The following is a 20060-nucleotide window of genomic DNA, read 5'->3' on the forward strand; positions in this document are numbered from 1 at the left end:
TGCTGAGTTTAGTCAGAATTGTCACAGACTTCTCTCTCACTCAAAGCACTGTAATTTTTTTGTTGTTGTTTTTTGGGGGGTAGCAAAGCAGGGTTTATTGAGTGATAGCAGAATGATAGTACAAAGCTCCCAAGGAAGGAGTGGACCTGAGAGGTTTGCCCCAAAGCACTGTAATTTTTTTTAAAAAAGATTTCATTTATTTATTTGAGAAAAGAGTGAGTGAGAGAGAGCATAAGCAGGGTGAAGGGCAGAGGGAGAGGTGGACTCCCCATTGAGCAGGGAACCCGATGTCGGTCTTGATCCCAGGACCCCGGGATCATGATCTGAACAGAAGGCAGAACTTAACCAACTGAGTGGCCCAGGTGCCCAAGCACTGTAATTTTTAAAGGATGTTTTATGGGTAACAGTTCACTCCTTTTATTGGATATAAAGACCTAGAAATATTTCCAAAATCTATTTCAAAATAATAAGCTTAATTATGCTCTGTGGGAAGAAATCTGCATACTTATCAGATTTCACTACTGAAGTTCCATTCTTCTAGTTAGTTGTCAATTGGAATAAATCTTTAAAACTTTTTAGTAATTTCATCAGTTGTAGAAGTTCCTAGAAAATGCTTTACTTATTGCCTGAGATTTTTCTTCTTCCTTCTTTTAAGAGTACTTCTGTCATTTTATCTCTATAGGTAACTTTTTTTTTTTTTTACTTGACCAAATCTACCTTTATTAGAAACTCCCTCTGCTGAGATTGACAAGGTAGGATTAGCTTTCTGTTACACGGAAGGCAATTCCTGATACAAGGTGAACATCAGTAAAAGAGCTTACTGCCATGAATACCTAGGTACTTGGCCAACTCCCAAGAGACATACAAAGCCACAAGAAGCCAACAAAAGACCCCAGGAACAACAGAAGCCCCGTTGCTTATAATCACTTTATTTCTCTTGTGCTGTTCCAGTCTCTGAGTACATCGGGCAGAGCGCAGCGTTAGGACGGCACACAAAAGCATCGGTTTCACCTCCCAACCCTGTTAACTGCTCCAGTGAAGACACGCATGGGTAATGGTCTTTTAACATATCTGGCAGTTTAGAAGTCTTCTCGTGAATACGTCAAGAATGTCTAACTGGTGTTAGAAACGTTAGCTCTTTAAATGTAGTATCTGTGTTATCAAACTGTATCTTCTTTTTTACACTTTGTAGGTATGGAGTAGTAGACGCATTATATTTGATTAAGCAACTCCCCCTGGTCTCTGTACTGCGGGTTTTAACATCATTGGTTGGATCTTTTTTGTCATCTTCCTCTTTTTCACAATCTTGAAATACCACATTTCTAGGTTTCTTTTCCATTTCTGATCTTCCTGACTCTAGATTAACACCCATATATTCATTGTTGACTTCTTGAATGTATTCCTTAGTTGCACAAGCCTCAACATTTTCTCCATATTTCACTTTCTCTTGACTCTTCATTGTTAGAATGTGTGCAGTCGCATGTCGCATCTCTTCAATAGGCTGAGCTCCTGCCAAAATAGCTTTCTCATAGATTGTGATAATATTTTCAATAGGACTTGTGAGTGGTTCAATACGTACAAGGCATATCCAATATTTAACAAGTTTTTTGGCATCTGGAATATTTTTAATCAGGTCATTCAGTATGACTAATATTTCTTCTTTTGGTCATCCCTCATTAATCAGGTTTAGGCATTCCGAAAATGTCTTGTTTACTTTTTCAGTAAATAATCTTTGTTCATCTTCTTCAACCATGGTCGTCCAAAAGGACCCGACTGAGTTTTCGTTCTGCCCTCCAGGCTCAGGCTGGGTAACCAGTGCACTAGGAGGCCTTTTCAGCACTTTTCTTTTGCCAGCTCTCCACTCGCTCAGATGAGCTTTTGTATCTTCTGCTATTTCTTTGGGCCTGGCCGATCTACCAAGAGTTGCTTTTGCTATAGTGTATCTGCGAGGGTCAATGCTTTTTGATTTCTGTATCAGTTCGGTGTTAGAAGAGGAAGCAGGCCTGGCTACAGTTTCAGAGGTCAGGCTTCTTGCCAGTGTCTTCCTTCTCTCTACATCCTGAGCACCGGTTTTGGCACTAGGCGAAACCGTGTATGAGTGCAGTAATTCTTTCTCCTGAGGCCCTTTCCGGATTGTAACGTTGGCAGTGGTTCTCCGCAGGCCCTGTTTCACAGCATCCTGGGCACTGTCACGGTGACTTCTGATAGGAGGCTGTACCAGCTGTCTGTCCTGAGATGCCGTGCTCCCACGTCTAGTGGTGGTCACTGTGTTCAGGGCTCTATCAATTTTCATGGTTGCACCTCGGGTGTCTGCGGGTGGAGGCTCTAGGGCTTTAGGGACAGCAGCTGAAGGTTTCTTCGTTGTTGCAGAATTCTCATCTCTGGCTGGCAGTGGCTTTCTAAATGAATTAATCTTAGACTGAACAATTTGGCCACAGTGAGACCCCAGCACAAGCTTCTTGGATGTGTTAGCGTCTTGCTTTGGTTTTTCTGTGGATATCTGTTTCTTTTTATTGTTGTTTTTAAGATGAAACACTTGGCTTAATGTCATGTGTTGACTTTGAGGGTCATCTTTAATTGGTACAGATTGTCTCATTTGATTATTATCCTCAAAATTACGTGTGTCAGTTGCTATTGTTGAATTGGTTGATTCATTAGAAGGTATTAAAGGAATACAATTTTTTCCCGTTGTTATATGATTTTTGTTCCCAGGAGGTCTACTGACATTTTCTTTATCAGCCATTTTTGTTTTAAATTTCAGAACTTTTGTCTCTTCGTGGACCTGGCCCTCAGAGTTCATCACTTTCTGGTCTCTACTACTGGGTATGTGATTTTCCTGTTTGTTTGCAAAAAAAGTTTTTCTTTTTAATATATGTTCCTTGAGTTTTTGTCTTCTTTGTTCTCTGAACGCGCGCTGAGCCCTCTGGCTTGAGGGCAGCTGCAGGTCCTGAGGCACGGCTGGAGTGCTCATGGCCGCTACCGGAGGGGGCCGCGTCTTGCCTCTGACAGTCCCGGACTGCCTATCTCTATAGGTAACTTTTGATTGTAAAGTATCTCACATATTTTATTTTATTATTATTTTTTAAAGATTTTATTTATTTATTTGACAGACAGAGATCACAAAGTAGGTAGAGAGGCAGGCAGAGAGAGGGGAGGAAACAGGCTCCCTGCTGAGCAGAGAGCTGGATGTGGGGCTCAATCCCAGGACCCTGGGATCATGACCTGAGCTGAAGGCAGAGGCTTTAACCCACTGAGCCACCCAGGCGCCCCTCTCACATATTTTATAAGTTATTTTTTCATTGGAATGAAAATAACCTTTTATTGTTTTTGCCTATAATTACCATCACAATGAACAGCAGATCTTAAAAGTATTGTTGCTTCAAGTCAAAATCCAGTACAGCAACACTCATAACTTCCTTCCCCACCTCCAACTTGTATCTGCCTCTGCACCGGTGGCTTAGCTGCCTCTCTTTCATTCAATAAGAGGGGAACTTCCTCTGGTCCCAAATTAATCTCCCAACCCTCTCAGAAACTTTTTCCGCTATTTAGATCTGTTCATCATTATCATCAGCCCCTCTTTGCACCCAGATTTACTCCTCAGAATTTAAATTTAAGTCTCTCCCATAGAAATTTGAGAGACAGAAACAGAGACACAAAGACAATGTCTATGGAGAGAGAAGACCTAGATCCCTATATCTTTTAGTTTCTGACCATTTGTTCCATTTTTTAAAAAATCTTGGTCTCTTAAGTTATTCACTCTCACATTCTTCTCAAGCCATAGCATTGAGGGCTTGGTCCTAATCACAGCAGTGTAATTTTTTGTGGTATTCACTAATGATCATCCATTTTCTAAACCCAAGGGATCATTTTCAGGCATCTTACCTGAATTTCTCAACATCATATATTCTGCAACTCTTCACCATTTTTTTCTTGAAACGTTTACATTGGCTTCTATGAATCCACACTCTTCCTGTTCTCTTTTTACCTCCAGTTCTTTTTTGTGTATCTTGGAGGCTTGTTGATTAAACTCGATGCTTTACAGAACTCCATCGTGGGTCCCACTCTCTTCTTGATCTAGACACTTATCCTGATCATCTCTTCCTTCCTCAAAGCCTCAACTAATTTTTCTACCTCTTGGCATCCTAATCTTTGAGCCTAAGCTAACCTTTGTGCCCTGAATGCCTGTCTGAACTCATCACATGACTCCATAGACTCTTCTATTCTTTATGTTCTTCCCTTTGGCCAATGGCAGTGCCCAGTTGCTCAGATAAAAAACACTGAGCCCTCCTAGAACTTTTCTCTTTCCCTCATTTCCCATATCCATTAATCTTTAAGTTCTGCTAATTTTATTTATTAAGTGTCTCTTAAATATTACTTTTGTGGTTTCTCACTTCTTGTCTAGATTCTTATCATAGTCTCACTGGACCTCTGCCTTTAGTTTTATGGCTTCCAACATAACTTCCCTAATGTCATCACAACAAAATTTCTAATGCACAAATCAGTAACTCCTCATCAATTTCTAGATAAGGTCAAAACCTAAGGTTGTGTAAAATCTGGCCCCTGGCTATCTCCCTTCCCAGTCTTACCTTTTAAATGCCATAGGCATCCTAAGGTCTGGCCACAGTCAACAACCTATAGTTTTGTAAATATGCCATACTCTCTTTTCCCATACCTTTTCATTATTTTCCCTTTCTCTTGTCTTCTCAACTTAATTATTTCTTCTTTGAAAACAACTGTTTCACTTCTATTAAAATTTACCTTATTAGAAACTTCCTAACCCCATTCTTCAAATTAAAATAGGTGCACTTCCTTTGGGAACCCATAGATCTTTGCCTCCCTTATTACATTTTTTTATACCAGGACTTTTGTTCATGAGTTCTGAAACTAAACCCAAAACAGATATAAAAATAGAGAAGGGGGAACTAAAGAGAATGCATTAAGTTAAAGCCAGTGGAGGGGAGTCTCAGTGGCTCAGTTGGTTAAGTGGCTGACTTCAGCTTGGGTCATGATCTTGAGGTCCTGGGAGCAGGCCCCCCATCAGGTGCCCTGCTCAGCAGGGTGTCTGCTTTTCCCGCTCCCTCCCCCCTCCCTCTGCCTGTTCCTCAGCTTGTGCATTTTTTCTCTCTCTCTCAAATAAATAAATAAAATTTTTAAAAAGATTTTATTTATTTAGTTGACAGAGAAAGATCACAAGTAGGCAGAGAGGCAGGCAGAGAGAGAGGGGGTTGGGAAGCAGGGTCCCTGCTGAGCAGAGAGCCTGATGCAAGACTTGATCCCAGGACCCTGAGATCATGACCTGAGTCGAAGGCAGAGGCTTAACCCACTGAGCCACCCAGACACCCAAAACCTTTTTTTTTTTTTTTAATTAAATCCAGTGGAATGCCCACGAAGCAAATTTTAAAGCATAGCTGAATATAGTGGTTTCGCCAATGTCCTCAGGAGTCTATGCATTTTTCTCCATCTTTATCTTTATTTTTCTCTGTGTTGGCCTTATTCTCAAGTAGGCTATTATTGCATGGTGGCAAAGAAGGTCATCGGCTGCTTTCTTAAAATTTCCATCAAAAGTCCTAAGATTAAAAAAAAAAAAATCCTAAGCTAGTTTCTCATTGAACTAGCTATGGCCACTTGCCTGTTTTACTGAACACTCACATTAGTTAGGACAGTGAGATAACCTGCCTGACCAGGCCTAGGTCACATACTCACTCTTAGTGCTGGGGTATAGGGCAGAATCAGTGTCCTCCTAACTATGGACTGAGAATAAGAGGAATTAATCCACCAAAAAGGTGCTGGACATAGAAGGGTACATAAGTCTACTATACCTCTTGTCATACCATATTATTATGGTGTGTTTGCTCACTGATTTGTGAGCCTTTTCAAGGTATACATTATGTTTTAACTATGCAACCCAGTTGCTAAGTATGCTCATATTAGTGTTCTTGTGAGAACTTCATGAGATTTCTATTATATTTATGTATATTTATATTACATATAAATATATAAGTATTTATGATATTTATAATACTATTCAAAAATATAATACTATGTACTATTTATATTTATATAGTATTTATATAAAAATATAATACTATAAAAAATAATGAAATCTTGCCAATTATGATGAAATGGGTGGACTAGAGGGCATTATGCTAAATGAAATAAATCAGACAGAAAAAGATACTTATATGTAGAATCTAGGAACACAAAACAAAAACCAAAAGCAAACATAAAACAGACAAAACAAAATCCAAGCCTTAGATAAAGAGAACAAACTGGTGGATGCCACAGGCAAGTGGAGGTGGGTGAAATGGATAAAGGGTGTCAAAAGGTACAAACTTCCAGATATAAAATAAATTAGTTATAGGATGTAATATGTAGCATGGTAACTATAGTTAACAATACTATGTTGTATATTTGAAAGTTGTTAAGAGAATAAAACTTAAAAGTCCTCATCACAAGAAAAAATATTTTGTAATGGTATGGTTGTAGATGTTAACTGCCATTGTGGTGATCATTTTGCAATATATACAAATATTGAATTATTATGTTGTACATCTAAAATGAATATGATGCTGTATGTCAATTATATCTCAATAAAAAAGCACTTATCACATATACAGATACACAATAGACAATAAATATTAGCTATCATCACTGATATTGTTTCACATACGGAGTGAAAAGGGTAGTATGAAATAAGCTTTGTTTGTATAGTCAATGTACAGAAAAGGCCATATGCATGATTGTCGTAAGACAAAATATTTTCACCTTCAAGTTACAGAAAGTCCACCTAAGAGTGAATTAAATGAGAGAATTTTTTCTCACAATAGCAAGGAGTTTAGAAGCCACGTGGCTATAAGGAGATGGTTAAATCTGTGGCTGAAACAAGTAACCAAAGACCCAGAGTATTGCCATCTTTCTATTTTGTCATGCTCAGAGGGTGGGTTAGTTGTCTTCATGGTCACAAGAGATTGATGAAGCTCCTAGCAGCACATCCTCACATACCAGTGGCCTAAAGGCAGAAAAAGGGATATTCTTTTTCTATGTATCTCTCTTTTTAAAAACAAAGAGTTTTGTCAGAATCCTTCCTTTCCCAAGCCAATTAGAGTGAGACCACTTGAATTCTCAATGGACCAACCAAGATGTTTCTAAAGGAGGAGGGTGTGTTTTCTAACATTCTGGGGATGCTGTCAACAAGAAGGCAGGGGTAGGGAGGGGATGGTGTATATAGCTTTAGTGCTGGCAGAAAACGAAGTCTGTATGTTTTGTAGGTGTTTCTAGAGTAATTATGTGCTCATCATTGCAATTTAATACATCTGTAGTGTCTACAGTAAAATTACTCTTCTTCCCTTTTAGGCCTTAATTTTGTCCTCGGTACATACACAGTTAGTAGTTTGGTATGCTTCTTATTTGCTCATACAAAAATAGGATCATGCTGGTGAGGTGGTTGCCCCACTTTGAAACATGCCAAAAATATTCTAGAACATTTTCTTCCTAATAGGTGCATATTCCTTCCGTAGTGTACTGTGCCAGTTATCAATTTTATTGCCTTTCGGGTCCAAGACCACTCTTTGCCCTATTTCGTGATCCTGAAGCTGTCTCTCAAAGTTTCTTTTTTGATAGCCGGCTCAATTTTTAGGGTCTGTCAATAGAGGGTGCTGGAGAGACACCTCAAGGCCAGAGGAGGAAGAAGGGATTTCTCTTCCTGCTTCCTGAGTGTGGTTTTGACATGGCAGCCAGTTGATGGGCCTGGAAAAGGCCTAGTGGTACTTGTATCAGCAGCTCACCTCATGGATACTCTGACAAGGTTTTCTGTCACCCTGAAGGTTAGTCTGGGGACCAGCAGTAGTGCCATTAGCAAGTTTCTTGCCATCAGCTGGCTGCATGTTCCTGTGGCAACCTTACCCTTACTGGAGGTCTGAATCTCAGTCTTGGGCAGAGGGAAGAGAGCTCTTCAAATTCTTCCTTCCTTCCTGTTCACTCTCCTTCAGCCCAAGGAATAATAAATGCTTTATGCATTTGCTGCTTCTCTACTTCTTAGAGTTTTCTTTCCCTCTTTTAGTAGATAACCACCTTTTACTGGTTAGCAATTCTTCATATCCAATTTTCTCTCTTCAAATTACTGTTGTGGTTTCTTTCTTCTCACTGGATTGTGACTGATACTGATGAATTTAATTTAACCATGTCCCAATTCATCCAGTATGTATGGTTTTGCTGTGTGTCTTGTTTTTCTATTTATTATTCAATGAATATTTATTGAAAACTTACTGTGTGCCACATACTACTTTAAACACTAGGAATATTGTGGTAACAAGACTAATAAAGTCTTCTTCATGGAGTTTATAGTCTACAGCAAAGATTCAGATAAAAATAAATAAAAACAAAAGATAATGATAAATGCTATGAAGAAAATAGGAATGTTTAAGAGACTAGAGAGTAAAACTAAATCAGGGGATAGGGAACTATTGGAGTAAGCAAGATCAAGAAGTCCTCCTGAGGAGGTGGCATTCTGAGAGATCTGAATGATGGGAAAGAGTTGACAACAAGCATCCATTGTGGCTGGATCATGGTGTAAAAGAAGTCGAGTGATAGGTTATGGGGTGAGTAGTCAGCAGATAATGCAGGAAAAGTAGGTAATTCTGAGGGTGATGGGAATCCATTGGAATGTCTTAAACAGAGGAGTAAAACAATCTACCTTATGTCTTTAAAAGGCCACTGTAGCTGCTGTATAAAAATAAACTCTCCAAATCATTATGTTGTATGCCTGAAATGAATATAACTTTGTGTGTCAACTATACTTCCATAAAAATAAAAAATATGTAAAAAAAATCTCTGGAGTCAAGAGTAGAGATAGGTTATGCAAGGCTCAAGGCTACTACAGTCATCCACAGAGAGATATTGTTGACTTGGACCAAAATGGCAGCAATGGATACTGTGAACCGTGAAGGGGAATGAACATAACATAGAGCCTATAGATTTTGCTGACTGATTAAATGTGGAGACTGAGAAGTGAGGAAAGAGAGATAACTCCCAGATTGGGGCTTGGGCAAATGATTAACTTATTTAGGCCTTCCATTATCAGTTCTCAAACTTTCTGATCTTGGGATACTTTTCTATTTTTAAAAATTATTGAGTAATTTAAAAAATACGTTTGTTTATGTGGAATACATACATACATATGACAAATAAATAAATAAATCTTTAAAAAAATAAAAAAGATAGTGGGTCTTCTATAGAATAACACTTAAAAAAGTTTTTATTGATTTATTTGTCAGAGAGAGAGAGCATAAGCAGGGGAGCAGCAGACAGAGGGAGAAGCAGGCTCCCTCCTGAGGAGGGAGCCGGATGTGTGACTTGATCCCAGGACCCTGGGATCACAACCCAAGCTGAAGGCAGACACCTAACAGACTGAGCCACCCAAGTGCCCCTAAATAAAAAAATTGTTTTTTATATAGCAGATAATTACAGATATTATCCTTGGAAATTATACTAAAACTTGACAAATGGTAGTTTCTGAAAGGTGAGCTGCAGTGTGGACTTTGAAACTGTATCAATTAACTTTTCATAGTACTATATTAAAATCCATTGGTTTATCTTGCACTTTGAATAAATCTTTTATCTATAAATGATTTTGATCTCATGTATATCTGGGGTTTCCCAAGCCACACGTTGAGAACAACTGGGCCACATAACATTATTGGTTAATTTAACAAATATATATTGAGTTGTTACCCTATGTCAACCCTGTTCTCTACGCTAGAAATACAAAGAAATGGTTGACATGACCCTTTCCTTCTTAGAACTCATGGTTTTAAGCATATTACCCCAGAGGGCTCTTGGCCCTTTAAAGATACCACCTTTTGGCCCTTTAAAGATAACCACCTAGGAGACAATTCCTCTCCCAAACAAAAATATTTTGTAAGCAAAAAAATTAACCCAAACCATACTAGGGAGTACTTACTCTGCAAAGAAAAGGACAAATGGCAGCTACCTGAGGTACCTGAGAAAGTACGCAAGTAAATGTAAGGCAATAAAACATGTTTAAACACATACTTCCTGTGTTTGCACTATCTTCCAACATCATGATAAACCGCCCATAGAGATTACTAACTCTGACCTCTTCACATGTTTTGGTCAGATGCCAACATCTTTCTTTTAAAAAATTTCAGAATCCCCTGTATCATCTCCAACCTTCTTTATTCTTCCAGGAATAAATTAATAATAAACCATTACTTCATGAAGTGACCTCACATATCAACTCCTTGAACTCTGTATACATTAACACAGCCAGAATGATGTGAGATTAGGGGAAATCCCATATACTTTCTGTACCTGATCATTTCCTCAATCTTGCCAACTTTTTTTTCTTTTTCTTTTTCTTTTTTTTTTACTTTCATCAACACTATGATACAATTATAATGTTCAATTATAGCTTAGCTATCCTAATCTGGATACAAAGATGGATAGCTTCATCAGAAAAAAGGAAAAGTTGGTTTCAGGCTATATTCCTTAAAATTTGGTCATGAGAATATGGTTAAAATATTACTATTCAGAAGCATGACTGCCTTATTCCAGAGAGCAGGAATTTTCTTTGTGTTCATATATGAAACTACTACATTTTCTACATTAATTAAAACAGATGCTATATAAACATTTTTCAGGCTAAAAACAATAGGGAAGCCCAAATATGAGGAAATAAGGTTTCATAACTTTAACTGAAAAGTTCAAAGATAAAAACTTACCTGGGAATAATCTTTAATAAATCATTAAAAAATAATTTCAGTCCTTCCTTTTAAAATGAGAGAGGTAATACCTTCCAGTTCTAGCTGTTAAAGGACTATATGTGAGAGTGAATATGAAGCATCCAGGGCACTTCCAGCTCTCTACTGGGACTCAAGCTAAGTTGGTTCCTTTCCTTTCCTTCTTTCTGCACCTCCTCCAAGAATATCCTTGGAATCTGCTCTTCTTGACTGGCTAGGACAAAATCATAATGCCAATCACACTGTTAATGATCCCAAACTTTTCCAAAATATTTTTCTCTATGTGCTTCACTTTATCCAGTGAATATTTACTGAGCACCTACTACATGTGAGGTCCCGCCAGGTCCTAGAGATAAGCCTCTGAATGTAACTGACACAGCCTCTGAGTCTCATGGGGAAAATAAGCAACCATCAAATAATTATGTAAATAATTAATTATAATCATCCCTATTTCATACCTTTTCTCCCTAAATACTTTTCATTGAATAATGTACAACATACGTGGCTTATTTACCTAACTTATTGTCTGTCTTTCCCACTATAATGTCTGTTTTATTCCCTGCTGAATCCACCAAGATTAGTGCATGACACATAAGACAGTCAATGAATATTTGTTGAAAGAAATGCATGAATTATAATTTCAATAAAAACTCTGAAAAAGTTAAGGATATTATATAAGCCTTTAACACGAGGGTTAAGGTAGTGTTTCAAACCAGTGATAAAAGAAAGAAGTTTCATTATATGTAAAAGAGAAATAAGGGACTGGTCATATAGAAATTTAAGGAGGTTATTGATGTCTTCTGAGAAGCCATAAGAAACTTAAGTGCTAAAGTTGAGATTAGAACATAGAGAAAAATCAGACCTATAAATACAGAGAACAAACCGATGACTGCCAGAAGGAAGGGGATGGAGGGATGGGCAAAATGTGTAAAGGTGAGAGGGAGATACAGACCTCCAGTTATGGAATGAATAAGTCATGGGTATCAAAGGCAACAGCCTAGGGAATATAGTTCACGATAGTATTATAGCGTTGTATGGTGACAGATGGTAGCTACACTTGTGAATATAGCATAATGTATAGAGATGCAGAATCCACAATGTTGTAAACGTGACACTAATGTAACATTGTGTGTCAAGTATATGCAGAAAAAAAACAAACAGGAAGAGATTCAGACTGAGTGAAAAAGTTTGTAACTTAGCACTCACATAAAGAACTAAGATGAATGTAAGAGAAGATAAATAATTCATTAAACCTTCATGGGAAGATATAAATCCCATATGTTAGTTTGACAGGGTCATACCCTCTAATGAAGTGAGTAATGAGAGAATGGGCTTGTTAGATAAGCCCAATTGACGATTATTTTAATTAAAAACCTCTTTTTCACAGGCTAAACACATAGTTGATTAAATTGAATTCTATGCCGTAATTTTTCAAATGTCTGTGCTGGGAGAAAAATAAACCTTTTAGCCCGTGGAAGTCAAATCTTAGTAGATAGTTTCCTAAGTTTCCTATGTGTATAGTGCATAAGAGTCAAAAATCAGTTTTTATAGGGCTGGTCTTAAAACAAAAATGAATGCAAAGCAACACACATGACTATATCTGGCCTATGTGATCTCAAGAAGAGATCACACACACACACACACACACACACACACACACACAAACTTAGACAAATGGGAATATGCTACTTTCTCTAAAAGTTCTGAGAACAAAATGTTCAGAAACACATTTTCTTCTTGAGGTCCCCAAAGGGAAATTTTCACATATAATAAGCCACCGTCTTACTGGGAATTTAATTATACTCTGATACTAGCCTGTGTCCATGTAGTCAATCAAAAACAATATAATTTCTTAAAATATGAGAATACTATAATGTAAGATTCCTTTTTTTTTTTTTTTGAAAGGGAGAGAGAGAATATTAAGCAGGCTCTACACCAAGCACAGAGCCCAGTCTTATGACTCTGAGCCAAAATCAAGAGTCAGACACTTAATCAACTGAGCCACCCAGGTGGCCCTATAATGTAAGGGGCACTTAAATTTGCTGACATTTTATTGTGTAATGCATCGAGGCTAATTCATCATTTAGCACTTTATTATAAATATGTTGGACAGAGTTCCATAATTTCATCATAAACACAGCTTATATTTTTAAATATTTATTTATTTATTTATTTACTTATTTATTTCAATGAGAGAGAGAGAGTGCAGTGGGGAAGGGCAGAGAAAGAGAGAGAGAGAAACTCAAGCAGACTCTGCGTGGAGTCTGGAGCCCATGCAAGGCTTGATCCCACAACCCTCAGATCAGACCTGAGCTGAAACCAAGAGTCAGAGGCTCAACCAGCTGCACCCTCCAGGCACCCACAGCACATATTTTGTCAAAGAAAAGGAAAGACTACTATTTCTTTTATTTGTTTGCTTTTCTAAATCAGCTTTTAGATCACATCACGTGATCTTGGAATAACAAGATCTGTGTCTGGCACCATGGATAAGGCAAGCAGAAAACCAGTTGATACCAAGGCTTACTCCTGGTACAAATGGTCAAAGTCAAAAAGCTTTGCATGGAGGTACCTGGGTGGCTCAGTCTGCTGAGCACCCAGCTCATGATTTCAGCTCAGTTCATAATCTCAGAGTGATGAGCTCCAGCCCCCACTGGGCTCTGCACTCAGTGAGGAGTCTGCTTGTCCCTCTCCCACCCCCTCTGACTCTCTTCCTGCCTTGCATTCTCTTGGTTGTGTGTGCTCTCTCTCTCCCTCTCTCAGATAAATAAATAAATAAATAAATCTTTAAAAAAAAGTTTTGTATCTAACAGGCAACAACCTTTTTGACCTTTACCATAGCAACTTCTTACTAAAGAAGTCACTGGAGACAAGGGAAATAAAAGCAAAAATGAACTAGTGGGACTTCATCAAGATAAAAATCTTTTGCACAGTGAAGTAACAATCAACAAAACTAAAAGGCAGCCTATACAATGGGAGAAGATATTTGCAAATGACATCTCTGATAAAGGGTTAGTATAAAAAATATAAAGAACTTATCAAAGTCAACACCCCGGAACCAAACAATCCAATTAAAAAGTTGGTAGAGGACATAAATAGATATTTTTCCAAAGAAGACATCCAGATGGGTAACAGACATGTGAAAAGGTGCTCAACATCTCTCATCATCAAGGAATACAAATCAAAGCCACAATGAGATACCACCTCACACCTGTTAGAATGGCTAAAATTAACAACACAGGAAACAACAGGTATTGGTGAGGATACCAAGAAAGGGGAACCCTCTTACACTATTGGTGGGAATGCAAATTGGAGCAACCACTCTAGAAAACAGCATGGAGTGTCCTCAAAAAGTTAAAAATAGAACTACCCTATGATCCAGCAATTGCACTTCTAAGTATTTACCCAAAGCGTACAAAACTGCAGGTTCAAAGGGGTACATGTACCTGATGTTTATAGCAGCACTATCAACAATAGCTAAACTATAGAGAGAGCCCAAATGTCCATTGACTGAAAAATGGATAAAGAAGATGTGGGGGTGGGTGGGTGTGTGTATAATGGAACAGTACTCAGCTATAAAAAGAATGAAATCTTGCCATTTGCAACACCGGTGGAGTTAGAGAGTATAGTGCTAAGTGAAACAAGCCAGTCAGAGAAATAAAATTACCATATGATTTTACTGATGTAGAATTTATGAAACAAAACAGATGAACATGTGGGAAGCAAAAGCAAAGAGAGAGGAGAGAGAGAGGGAGGCAAAGCATAAGAGACTCTTAATGATAGAGAACAAATTGAGGGTGATGGAAGGAGGGAGCTGGGGAGTAGGTTAGATGGGGGATGGGTATTACAGAGGGCACTTGCTATGAGGAGCACTGGGTGTTGAATGTAAATGACAAATCACTGAATTCTACTCCTGAAACCAGTATTACACTGTATGTTAACTAATTAGAATTTAAATGAAAATTTGGAAGAAAAAAAAAGCTTTTTGTCCAATATTATGTCTATTTACTGTGAATGTAACATTTTCCCTTCTTCATTTAGTCTAGACTGGAAAAATATTTACCTGGAGGGAGAAAATACTCAACTTATACTTAGTAAATCCTCTGCAAGGTTAAGAAAATAACAATAAGAATAATATTAGCTAACATTTATTGAACACTTGTTATGTGTCATCATTTGTGCCAAGACTTATATTACTGACTTCTCATAGAAACCCTTTTGAAATCATAAGCCCACAATTTTCCATGTAGTCTTAATTAAGTTAATCAGATAACAGAAATTTTAGTACTATGAAATTTATCATGTTGAAAACCTGGAAGTGCTCACTTCAGCAGCACATATACTAGAAACACTGGAAAATAAAACTTTAAAATTAAAATTATACTGCATTAAACTAGCTGTGATATCTTGTCTCATATAAATAAGAGTAAAAGCTAGAATGTTTTTATATGGCTGATACTTTGAAAACCCAAAAATATAGGTGAAAGTCCTTTCTTACAATACTATACTTATCCTGATTATCATAAAATTGAGTAGTTGGTTCACATGAAATTCTTTTGAGAATGTTAGTTATTATATAACTTTAATTATAAGATCATAAGTACATACATTTAATTTCTTAAAGAAAATCATATTTACTCATGGTACTGAACTTTATAATATTTACCCTCCCAACTACAATTTCTCTGAACTTATTATTTTTTATTAATTATTTTTATTAACATATAATGTATTATTTGTCCCGGGGATACAGGTCTGTGAATCATCAGGCTTACACATTTTGCAACACTCACCGTATCACATACCCTCCCCAATGCCATAACCCAACCAGCCTCTCCATACCCTCCCCTCCCCCCAGCAGCCCTCAGTTTGTTTTGTGAGATTAAGAGTCTCGTATGGTTTGTCTCCCTCCTGATCCCATCTTCTCTGATCTTATTATAACTAACTTCAAAAGGTGTAAAATCTGGTCAAATTCTTTTGTAGTTTGGCAAAACTATCTGTTTTCCTTTGTAGGTCAATTAAGTTCTAAGTAAAAATAAATGGTGCTTGTGGCAGAAATACTCTCAAAACACAATGAAGAATCTTAAATTTCATCTCAACATAGCTTTTATTAAATCCTGGACTTACAGATGTTAAAGTGTGTTTGTTAGAAACAGGCTGGAGAGAGAAAGCTGTGGCATGTCACGGAAGAACTTTCTTTCTAAGCCTTCACTGGTATTACAGAACCAGAGAAAACCAATTAGAAAGAGATAACTCAGGGGTAAAACAAAAAACAAAACAAAAAACAGGGGAGCCTGGGTGGCTCAGTGGGTTAAGCCGCTGCCTTTGGCTCAGGTCATGATCTCAGGGTCCTGGAATCGAGCTCTGCATTGGGCTCTCTGCTCAATGGGGATCCTGCTTCCTCCTCTCTCTCTGCCTACCTCTCTGCCTACTTGTGATCTCTGTCTGTCAAATAAATAAATAAAATCTTTTAAAAAAAAAAAAAAGAACATGAATTAAAGCAATCATATCAGAAGCAAAAAGTTGGAACATTTCTGGGAAAAAGTTAGATATACAAATACATAATTATTTTTATCAGAATCTCTATATATTGTTCCTTTTATTTTTAAAGAAATTTGCTAATGTGCCATGCAACCTTTATATTCTTTCTTTATTATATTCCCAGAGTCTTCACTCCTCTCTGTCATTCTCCATGCATTCTTTTCTCATTCTTCCCAGAAAGTTACACACCACTTTAACCACCACTATGTCAGGAAAACTGTACTGTATGTATCAGCTGGAATTCTTTCTTGCTAAGTATAGTAACCATCTCTGAGGAGACCATGAGAAATCAAGACTCTGGGTTTAAAATAAGGAAAGAGGGTCAAAGTCCTATGGTTAATTAGTAGGTTTTTTTTTTTTTAAGATTTTATTTATTTGACACAGAGAGATACCGAGAGAGGTAGAGCACAGGCAGGGGAGTGGCAGGGAGGCAGAGGGAGAGGAAGAAGCAGACTCCCAGCCGAGAAAGGAGCAAGAGGCCAAAGAAGGAGCCTAATGTGGGGCTCGATTCCAGGATCCTGGGGTCATGACCTGAGCCAAAGGCAGCCACTTAACCGACTGAGCCACCTAGGTGCCCCTAATTAGCAGGGTTTTAAACTAAGCAATGGAAATGTAAGGCCAGTGGGAGAGCATAAAATCTATAGGAAAGCTAAGGAAAACTTGGAAACCAACGCAAATCTTTGAGGGCTAAAAGCAAGGAAGTACAGAAAATTCTGGTTTAGAACATTAAGGCCTCAGCAACAGAATAAAAAAGTCCAACTCTGTCACTTTGTTCAAGATCAAATTACAAGGTAAGCATCTCAGTTGGCACAATTTGTGTGAAATGTCTATTATCCCAGCACCTAGAACACAGCCTGGACAGAGTAAAATCCTCTCCAAGTACTTGTTCAATGTTCAAAAGATGGTCAACCTTTGGTTAGGCTCAGTAAAGCTGATTATTATCCAGTCATATTATATATATCCAAGGGGGAAAAGGTTAATTCTCCAAAAGCAAATCTCTTGTTAGAAATAGAACAAGATATCTGGCAGCCAAAAAAAACCCCAATAAATATTCATCATATCTAAAAATGCTAGGATACCTTGGTGGCTGAGTTGGTTAAGTATCTGACCTTTGATTTTGGCTAGGTCATGATCTCAGGGTTGTGGAATCGAGCCCTATGTTGGGCTCTGCACTCAGATGGAGTCTGCTTGTCCCTTTCCCACCCCCTCTGCAGCTCCCCCATGCTGCCCCATGCACACACACCTACTCTCTCTCAAATGAATAAATAAAATCTTTTTTTAAGAATGCTGGGGTGCCTGGGCGGCTCAGCAGGTTAAACTGCAGACTCTTGGTTTCAGCTCAAGTCATAATCTCAGGGTTGTGAGATCTAGCCCCACCTTAGGCGCTGTGCTCAGGGCAGAGTCTGCTTGAAATTCTCTCCCTCACCCTCTCCCTCTGCTTCTACCCTATCCCCTAATCACATGTGCTCTCACTCTCTCTCCCTCTCTAAAATAAATAAAATCTTTTTAAAATGCTAAGAATTCAGTAGTTTTCATTATATTCAAGTACTTGGGAAATTCTGTAACAAATGCTAGGAAATCCAGTAGCATTAAATAAATTTAAAAAATTAAAAAAAATTAAATAAAATAAACTGCTGAGATCAAATTACCTTTTAACAATAAAATTGGTATGTTCATCCATGATTTCTCCACCCAATTTCTATATTTCTTTATTTGTTGATTTTTCCCTATTTTGTACAAAGTTAAAGTGGTTTCTGAGATACTACTTATATGCCCTGCTTTTTATTCCTGATTGCAGCTGTTCATATACTCCTTTTATTCCCTATTCCTCTTTGGAAAGCAAGAAGAGATTATTTTCTAACCTGATGATAATCTTCCTCATGTCATTCTTTCTTTATTTCCTTGCTTCACTTTGGAATTCATCTCCTCTCCCCCGCTCTAACCCACCCTGGGTTTATTAACCTTCAGGGTATGGTGTAATACTAAACACTTCCTCAACTGAGTCATGTAAGTAAGGGTAGCTCCTACTAGTAAAGTTTAACAATTGGCTCTTTTGAAACTTTTGTCCTTTGCTAGGTCCCAATAAAATGGAAAGAAATAGAATACTGTGAAGAGTGAAATTAACTTTTCACAAAAATAAAAATGTATTACATTATTTAAATGTATTATTTGTGTGGTGTTGGTATAATACTTGTAAAATTTATCGAGAGCCCTGCAATGACTGATTATTATATTATCTCTAACTCGTTGGAAAGCAACATCAAAGGAAATAAGAAAACTCATAATAATATTCATAGGTCAGGATTTTGTCAGAAAAAGCTCCCAGTGAATAATGCTTAGATGCAGATAAACTTCTGGCTATAAAGAAACAGGGCAGAGTGAAAGGGACACATTTCTAGTTTAATGGTGGAAGTGTCTCCCAAACAGTGTCCTTGAACGATGTGGAGAATCCATTACTTTCAGTAAACAGAAATGATCAAGAGTTGTATCTCAGAGCCTCAGGGAAGTAAAATGTGTAGCAACATTGACATTTTCACGTACTTGAGATACATTTAAAGACTAGTCTGACTGCAGTATAGCAAAACCATGAAGGGCTAGATGAACTTGGCTTGAATTCCTGCCTGGCTATTTATTATCTACATGACCCCAGGTAAACGTTCACCTTCTAATCCTCAATCTCTAGCATGGATGTAACAATATTTTCTTTTTAGAGTTGCTGAAGGAATTAATCAGACAATCTCTTTAAAAGTTACTGAGAGGGCACCTGGGTGGCTCAGTGGGTTAAAGCCTCTGCCTTCGGCTCAGGTCATAAGCCCAGGGTCCTGGGATCAACCCCAACATCGGGCTCTCTGCTCAGCAGGGAGACTGCTTCCCTTCTCTCTCTGCCTGCCTCTCTGCCTACTTGTGATCTCTGTCTGTCAAATAAATAAATAAAATCCTTAAAAGTTACTGAGAAATCAGGAATTATCAGTATGAACTGAGTATTTGTTTCCGCAATATTATCCAGAAGGACACCTGAGGGACAAGGTGATTGAACATGAACGGCTCTGAAGACCTGCTAAATGAGAAGATGAGACTTTCAGTAGTGCAACACTGAAGTAAAGTACATCAACATGGTAATTTTTTTTTAATCAGAGTTTAATTTCCTTGGAATTTTCAGAGAATATATCAACTGTCTGGGTTTCTCCTAATCTGGGAGAAGGGGAAGTGGTAAAGTTCTTAAGTTTTTTTTGTTCTTAAGTTGATCCTATGAAGATAATTATAAAGCCAGTTTAAAAAAATAGAGCAAGTGAGAATTTCCCCAGATTAAACAAAGAGGAAAGATCATAAAAACAGTAATGAAATAGTATTTCTCTGCTTCTGTCTCTCGGCCACAAATGCAGGGGGTCCCAATTCTCTCAACTTGTACTTGGAAGCATCTGAGTTTGTCACATTTGTGCTTTGCAATTAGCACAGACACCACAAAGCTTTTTCTTCCTCTAGTCCTTGGTTTTTGTTGTCTCTGAGTGTTTACATTCTCTGCTGCATGTTCTCTTTTCCAGGTATTGTGCCTGGTCCATAAATCAACCTGCTCCAAAAGCAACCCTGAGTGGAGAAATTTCCGTTATTCCACAGCTTTGCTACACACTTCTCCATAGGATGCAAAGAAATGTTTCCTATCCCCTTGACTTCTTAAATATATCTCTTATTTTTATCATCTTTTCTTTTAGGACTCTGGCACAAGTCTCTGGAGACAAGGGTAAAAGCTCAGCAGCACACCTAGCT

At 37.9% G+C, this 20060-nt stretch overlaps 1 protein-coding gene across 1 annotated transcript; it reads right to left on the bottom strand.

Annotated features, from left to right (window-relative positions):
* Positions 1-928: 928 nt before the first annotated feature.
* On the bottom strand, positions 929-2971 carry LOC308355777 (cytoskeleton-associated protein 2-like; the record flags this gene model as incomplete). The annotated part of the gene is given in 3 exon segments (XM_080824248.1): positions 929-1102; positions 1106-1666; positions 1670-2971. Coding segments are annotated over 3 exon segments (2037 nt in total).
* Positions 2972-20060: the final 17089 nt, after the last annotated feature.

This window comes from Martes martes, assembly GCF_963455335.1.
Source record: "Martes martes genome assembly, chromosome: 15".
NCBI classification, from domain to species: Eukaryota; Metazoa; Chordata; class Mammalia; order Carnivora; family Mustelidae; genus Martes; species Martes martes.